The sequence below is a fragment of the Syngnathus floridae genome, chromosome 14 (genome assembly GCF_059516105.1).
Source record: "Syngnathus floridae isolate MCC-2025c chromosome 14, RoL_Sflo_1.0, whole genome shotgun sequence".
Taxonomy (NCBI): domain Eukaryota; kingdom Metazoa; phylum Chordata; class Actinopteri; order Syngnathiformes; family Syngnathidae; genus Syngnathus; species Syngnathus floridae.
In genome coordinates, this window is record NC_142426.1 from 7,963,431 (window position 1) to 7,971,559 (window position 8,129).

The 8,129-nt window shown below is 42.2% G+C and overlaps 2 protein-coding genes across 4 annotated transcripts in view; one reads left to right on the forward strand and one right to left on the reverse strand.

The window, feature by feature from the left end:
* Positions 1-5,246, reverse strand: part of LOC148387477 (collagen alpha-1(XI) chain-like) — a 98,361-nt gene extending 93,115 nt beyond the window's left edge. For all 3 annotated transcript variants that reach the window (XM_088397133.1, XM_088397132.1, XM_088397134.1), the window contains exons 1-3: positions 5,161-5,246; positions 4,871-4,941; positions 4,518-4,753 (exon numbers count right to left, since the gene is read on the reverse strand). The gene's annotated coding sequence lies outside the window, so the exon portion shown is untranslated. The remainder of the gene's footprint in view (positions 1-4,517; positions 4,754-4,870; positions 4,942-5,160) is intronic.
* Positions 1-7,926, forward strand: part of LOC148387479 (netrin-G1-like) — a 35,503-nt gene extending 27,577 nt beyond the window's left edge. Inside the window, exons 7-9 of the mRNA XM_088397142.1 lie at positions 853-879; positions 2,117-2,161; positions 6,006-7,926. Coding sequence (XP_088253268.1) covers positions 853-879; positions 2,117-2,161; positions 6,006-6,232 — 299 coding nt within the window. The 3' untranslated portion in view covers positions 6,233-7,926. The remainder of the gene's footprint in view (positions 1-852; positions 880-2,116; positions 2,162-6,005) is intronic.
* The last annotated feature ends 203 nt before the right edge of the window (positions 7,927-8,129 follow it).

An 8,129-nucleotide genomic window follows, 5' to 3' on the forward strand; every position in this document is an offset into this window, starting at 1 on the left:
TGACACACGTTGCGACGCCAGACACTCTGTTTGATCACCCTCGCTTAGGCAGATCGCATTTCCAATCGATCTGCGATTTGGTGTCAGGAAACGGTTTGCTCTCGATAATATCGCGTCTCTTTGTTGTCGTACATGCGACCACGCGCCGTGAATCCGAGAAGATATTGCCGGTTTCACCTTGCACCCGCTGAGCAGTGGATTGACAGGCTGTTATTAAAAAGAAAAAAAAAAAAAATCCCAATGCATGGCCGCATCTGCAGTGAACTGATGAAACTCGGGTCTAGCCGCTTCAAAAGCAATATTAGCGCTTATTTGGCAGCCGCATAAAATGCAATAATGTCGCACATGGAAGTGACGAAACAATATTGCTCCCCCTGAGGTGCCAAATGAACTTATTTTTATCTTGGATTATTTTTATTCCCGTGCCTTCATCTATTAGTGTTTCTGACAGGAATATTAAACATATAGTGGGCCTGGTATGAAGACAAATACGCTGAGCGTGCAGAATGTAATTAGGCTTTAATAGCTCTCATCTGTCATTAGGGTCTTCCTCTTTAATCACGGCGGTCGTTCGTTTTGTACGTGGGAACGCCATGCGGGTTATGCGATTGAGCTTTTGGAACATGCGTGACCACTTCGGCTTCAATGGGTGACATTTTATGGAAAAGTGGCTGTTTAACTGCTTGGGTGGGAACAGGTCAAAACACCGTTACAAATATCGCCTGCTTAGTGAAATTGAGGCTTTCTTTCCATTACTTTGCCGCCTGTTTAAAGAATTTACTGGAATGACTTTTCACTAAATTGATTGTGTGTGTTTTATACTGAAACGCTGCTCTTGCATTCTCTCCTCAGGTATTCCAAGCAGTCACGGACCAGCTCGTGAGTAGACTATTTCCTTATCAATACGCATGATTGGGACTGTCCTCCATATTTGTGATGTCGGTAACGTCGGCATGCTAGATGCGCTTCCTTCTTGTCGTCTGCGTGTTATTTTTGCCATGGTGCAAAACGTTCATCCAGTCATGCCACTTAGCCGGAATTACATTTTAATCCTCTGCTTGATGAGACGATTACAAGAGGACAGTTGGCGATTTTAGCATCAAATTGACGTGGTCATTTCTTGATTAGCATTTTGGAATACAGTCGACCATTCCTGGATGCTGGTCAAACTATTATTATTTCCATATAAAATAATAGAAACGGAATGAATCTGCTTCTCCGTAGTCATAAGGGACGAAGTCCTGCCCGCAACTAGCAAAACTCAAAGACCAAATCTGTTGAGAGAGACAGTAGATTTGATTTCAACAGTTGAAGCGTGCCACAAGGCTCACATCTCAAATATTTGCTCTCAACTCAAAGCAAAAAAATACGATGATATCAATAGTGTTTGAATTTTAAGGTTCCACTGCGTCATGGTTTACAGATTACAGATAGATTATACAATACGACTTTACTTTGTAAAAAATGACATACCCAGTCACTTGCCTTACTTAAGCATTTATATTTGAGTGTATTTATTGGCTAGAATTGTTTTTAAAATAGTTACTGTGATGGCCAATTCTCTGTTAGCTAGCATATCATATTGATCATTCATTTTATTTTGCCATTTTAGGAACCACCTGTGTGTAGATTAACAAAACACAACAAAAACAGCAAATCATGTCAGGCTTTCGTATAGTAGGCAGGTCTACAGGGTTAGTTTAAAAGGAGTAAAAAAATACAATACTAGCATCCCGCATGTTTGGCTTGGTCTATCAGCAGGGAGTGCAAAGAGTCATTTCTACCTCCCACTCAGGAGCAGAGACTAATATTTGCCCGCAGCCAGAGAAGAAAAGTCAATTTTTTTTTTAAAGGCTGTGGCTCCTACCATGTCTTCCCCACCCTGCATGCTGATGCCTGAAGGTGACTCTTTAGTCGCAGGTGACAGAGCAGCCGCCACATGTAAATGTCTCCAACTTTGTCATCCATCTACACTGCATGCGGACGTCACTAAATCACATCCTCGGAGTCCGAATGCAAATGTTCTTGGGAACGTGCATGCTATCCCTGTGCTTCAACCGGCATGACTCTTGTGACAACCCAGAGCGATGTGTAACATTTCCCCGTCTTTACGCAGATCGAGCAAACGCGTCATCTCTCGGCGTCGCAAATCGTAACCAAGGTAGGCTTAGAGGCTTTGTGACTTCGGCATGCTGATGTCAAGAGAAATAAAATTAAACAAACACAACCCCCCGCTCCCGCCTGCTTGGTCTCTGAAGGATGGAAAATTACCAGTTCAATTTTCCGAAGAGGATTTCCTTCCGTATTTCAAAATTGGGTTACAAACAATTTTTTAAGGTTTCAATTATTGCTGAGGGTGTTAAAGGAGGTTTTCAAGACTGGGTTAAGACTGAGATTGTGGCAACTGTGCAAGATCCCGGAGTGAAAGAAGCTTTTGGCGTGGGGCTGCTTTCATCACGCAAGCAAGAGATCCCCGAGACCCCCTGGGCGTGACTTTATGATGTAGACGGGTCTGGATAGATTGAGCCTTAATCCTCGGGTTCGCATATCCTGTACATTGTGTGCCGAGTCATACCTGCTCCACATGAGCTCGATGTAAAGCAAACCTCGGCCGGCACACCGATTTGTGGATTAGGAAGAAGATATGCGGTTCGTACTAGATAACAGCGCCGTATAACTAACAAAGTAACACTGTTGGCCTTTGTCGAACGGCAACCGTCGGGTCGGACTGCAAGGAGTGCGATTAATAATCAACGTCGGTCCTAGAAGTCGTGATTAATGTCAGAGCTTTCACGTTAATATGATAACAGGAGAGGCGCGGCCCAGCGCGGCGTTTCGGCTTACCCTGACATCATGGCGAAAGTTATCGATCGGCCGTAATAGAGGCAAACGGTATATAATTAGAAGATGCTGTATCTGAAAACTGTCTCCCATTATTTACTTGCACTGGGGCATCTGCAGCGTACCGACGGGGGACATTTGGAAATTTTATTCATATTCCACAAACAAAGCATGAATCAGAACACCGCGTTTCAACTAGTTGAGCTGCACAGAACAAAGAATTTTTTTGTGTTGACGTCCCCTTTAAGCTGTCCACAGTGAAACACTTTAGCTACAACACAATTTCCTTGTTATCCTTTCTACCATTGTTGTGTTACTGTGGCCACGTTGACCTGGAGGACAGATCTGTCTAAATAATTTTACCGCTAGAACCGTCACACATCTCACGGCACGTGGTGGACGTATGTCGCCCAGAGAGGATGAGGAGAGGACAAATTATTCTTGCAGCAGATACCATCAAACAATGGGACCATATGCACAGCAACACATTAAGGATGTGTTCAAAAAAAAAAAAAAAACACGATCCGCGGATGTCAGGATAAAGAACAGATGTTTATTAACTAAACCATGACTGTTGTAGCTGTCAAAGCCAGAGCACGACAAATAAAATGGTAAGAGGAAAGATTACCTCTTGGGTTTTAACCACGGAACCTCTGACAGGACTTTGACAAGTTACAAGTTCATGACTAAGAAAATGTCTCTTCTTACATCAGATCTTTACCGAGGCACAAGCATCAAATCATGACAACATGAAAAGAATTGGTAGGGAGGATGCTGCTTCCACTCTACAAATACACTCAGTGGTTTATATATAGTCGGAGCATGATCTAAACTCTCTCCAAGGGCACCCTGATGGGAATCAGAGTGAAAATGATCATGTTAGCATTGATATGCCTTTAAGAGGAATTACCGGTGCATTTAAAATGGGCCTGGTAATACAGTATGCCCAAAGCTTGATCTTGTCGGACTTTCATTATAGAAATCAAAACAAATAGATTTCAAGACTCAGTGTCTGTCTTCAATCTTTAGCTATCAATAGATCTGGTTAGCTTCAATTAGCCATGGTAGAGTTTGGACAACTAAACCTTTAATCACGCTTTTGGAATTGCAATATGTCAATGTCAACAAAGATGAAAAACAAAAATCTCTTCAAATTTTCTTTCCACCAAAAAATGGTTTTGAGTCATTTCCCGGTTCCGATTATTTCACAATTTATTGCCAAAACAGTTTGCCTCCTTGAAAAAATATTACATATGATAAAAATGCTTATCTTAATGACCTTTTAAAATGACTTTTGTCAGGAACGACGTCGTACATGCTCAGTTTACAAAAAGCTGAGGAATGGGCCACTTTAGCGTAGTTAAAAAAAAACAAAAAAAAAAAAGATGATTATACCGTGGGTGCAATCCAATTACATGGCAATATCTGGGTAAATATTACAGGATTTGCACGTCTGCCAACAGTGAGGCTGCTCAGGGATAATGGACTTGAGAATTGTTTTTGTGCAGAATAGTGAATCGTAGCTTATGTACACCTCATCAGTCAGTGAGAAAACACTCAATTCATTTTTTGTTTGTTTCTGAGCATACAATATTTGTACCATTCCCCCAAATTTAAATGTTCATAAATCACAAGGCATGCATGGGTTTCAGCAGAGCTTCAATGCATTCACTCACCATTTGTTGTTTCTGCGAGGAGTTCCAGAGTCAAGTTGTGGATGCTGGATGGATTGTATTCTGATCTTTCAAGCTTGAAGTCATGTTGACTGTCATTTAATGCATTTGCATTATCCAACCGTGAAGCCTGTTGGATATGGCTAGATCAATGCCCACACATCTGTATTAGGGCAGCCATCTTGCTTTAACCCTTGACCCAATCAATGAGAGCACGCCCCTAAATGCAGTAGCCATACCTGGCCAGTGAGGGGCATACGAAGCAAAATAGAACATATTAAAGTCAAAACTTCAGCAGTAGTTAAATACAAAAAAAAATAAAACTTTTAAAATTCTTCATCTCACAATATAATTACCTTTTATTCTACTTGTCGCACGCATGGACGCGAATCACTCCACGGGGTTCGTTGTTAAAAGAATAAATTTACTGAAACACACACAATAGCGGCAATTACAATCACGACCCGGCGAAACTCCCGCACTGTCAACTACATCCGGGTACTGAGAATACGTTATAAACATCACACTGTCCATGTTATACGCAAAATTATACATTGTACAACCGTATGTATCATATTCTCAATGAATAATTAATACCAGTAGTATTACAAGTTCTGACCGTCAACTTTTCAACAGATTTACTCACCTGAAACACAACAGCGGCAGTTATAATCACGAACCGACGAAACTCCCGCTCACTGTTAATTACTTCCGGGTACTGAGGACCCCCCGTAGTTGTCCCAGGTGCCTGATTGAAATCCCCAAATATTCGCCATTGATACCATACAGTACTATTTACATATAACGGCATATAACGTGTTCAGAAACATCACAAAGTAATTAAAAAAATAACAGTATGAGTATGAATGTCCATTCAAATGTCCCAAAAACCACCATGGTCTCCACATACTGATTAAATAAGTGATGCACAAATACAACTTCTTTCAAGTACGTCAAACAACATTGGCAAACAAGTTGTTTGATAGCATAAAAGTCGAGCTAAAGCTAATGAAATAACACTTAAAGAATAATTTTTTTCATTGTCAGTATGAGCAGGTATGTCAAATTGTTAAACTCTCACATTTTTAAAAAGGTATTAAAGCGACTGTATACAAGTGACAGAATTTTACCTTTTTTTTTTTTTTTTTACATAAGCTCAGTGTGAATATTTTTCCCACCTCTGATTAAAAAGCAGTTTTGGGAGCTTGTTGAGTGTCTTCTTCACCTCCCGGCGCTGAATATGAACACAGCAGGCTGACTTACAATACACACGCTGTTTGATTCATTAATTTCACCTCATGGCTGCCGTGCTTTGCTGCTCTTTTGTGTTGCCACTCTAAAAATGTCTCGTGAAAGTCCTTGTCCCGACCTCCCTCAAGAGTCCGGGTGACGCAGGACAAGACGAGAAGAGGCAGCTCATGCCCCCGTGGATGCTCCTGTCGACACATTCTCGAGTGACGCGCCCTATTTTTTTTGTGTGTGTGTCCTCAGCCCGCGTGTGTGACAACGCTATGCTACGTTGCCAGAACGGTGGCACGTGCCACCACCACCAGCGCTGCCACTGCTCCCCAGGCTTCACCGGTGTCCTGTGCGAGAGGGCCCGCTGCCAAGGCCCCGGCGAGTGCGACGGCCAACTGTCAGGACGGGCCCCCCGCCGCCATCTCGCCGCTCGCCGTCTTGTTGTCGCCTCGCTCTTACTGATTGTTTCTCTTTGCTGAGCAACCAAAAGCCCTAAAAAGGACATGCACGCAATGAAGCGGACCTCTGGACAGTATGGACCTCAGCAACCTAGCGACTTTTCGGTACGTCTCAGGACGCCGTCGTGGAATAGTACGCTAGATGGACTGATGAAACATCACTACTGTCTTGTAATCTCACACAGGAAACAACTATAAAATGACGTAATTGGTGGATTCTTTTAAAGAGAGAAGTCAGTACTACCTGCAAACTGTATAAAGCTACACATTTTCTTAGAATTATCATAAAGAATAAAACAGTGCCAACCCTCATTTTTTTCCTTGAGCGCACAGTTAGCTGCAAATCTTGATGTTACAGAGGTTTAATATCCTGCCAAAATATGAATTTACAATGATTATCAAACCGCCGGCCAACTCGAGTGGTTTTGTAAATAGAAGGAAGGCCCTTTCATACTGTTTTCCCAGCAAATTGGCAGAAAAGTAGAGCCAGACAGAGCTTAGCCAAGCGAGACATTGCTGTGTCCGGAAGGGAGCGTTCATGTCGACATTGATGCTCTTTACATTCAGATACGGTAATTCAATGTCGGCGCCCGTGTCTGGGATGGCCATAATTGCTTTCGACTTAAAGGGGCCGTGGGCAGTCATGTGTTAAACTTAACACTTTGGCCGTAGCTTCCTGCAACGGTTTTACACACTGGCGTCATTCCGCCTTAGATATTACGTCAGACGCCGGCAAGTTTGCAGCTCAACCGGCCCTTTACACACACACACAGGCCGGATGGGTGACATATGGGCTTCACATTGATGATGCAATGATGTCACTCTGGTTTTGCTTTCTGCTTCTTGCCACATTCACATCACAGGCGTACGAGTAGAGCAAACATTTAATCGCCTGTGCCTTTCAAATAGAACTTGGCATTTACATAATTACATTTGTGGTGACATCAGTACGACGGTGACGCTTGCAGTCCGTATAAAGTGCTGAGGGCAGCGAATCTTAAACTTCACACTGGTTATGGATTGATAGATGGTCTCTGAAAAACATCTCACAGACGTATGGATGTCATATTGGTGACGAATAATATTGGTTTTCTACCAGTGTAAAGCAAAACGCAAAACTAAACTAAGCACTGATACGGAAACTTGCACCCAACCATCTTGGCTCAAAAAGTCTACAATCGATCTTTTTGATTCCAAAATCCATCTTTCATCATCTACTCGCATTTCCATGTATTCCATAGCAAAACAACATCACGCTCGCGTATGTTTTCGATTAATGGTACCGCGACACACACGGCGTTATTTATACGACGGGTGTAAATTAGAAGAAGCTATTAGACGTCTGTAATGTCAAGAGTTGTGATTTACACTTTACGGGAAAATCCTGAGGGTTGAGCGTAATATATGGAAACTGAATATGTGGATGGGACATCTTCAAACATATTGCCTCACTTGCTTCCGTACCTTTCTTGTCTCCTCACTCCTTTGCCTTTCCTCCTTTAGTTCCTGTGCTTCTGGTGACTGGTGATTTATTTCCCCGCCCCTGACTTGTTTTGCCAAACACTGCACACGTACTACTATGGAGGCCATCGACAAAATCTATAATGTGTTCAATTTTGCTTCGTATTTGTGTCGGGGCTGGGTAAAGAAGTTGTATCATAAAATAAGTGTATTTAATTTTTGTACAAAAACAGATATTTTCATGAATTTGCCAAGATGTGTTGCTTGTTTTCTATTGCGGCAGGCAGACGTGGACTGCGTAAAGAGTTTGCTTGTATCGTTTGTTTGCTTATGTGCGCACACAACAGTTCTCTTTCAAAAAAAAAAAAAAAAATCCTGTTTACACTCTCACAGAATACACTTTCACCAAAGGGGAAAAGGAAAATCTGTCTTGTCTTGTTGTTGAACATTGAGAGTG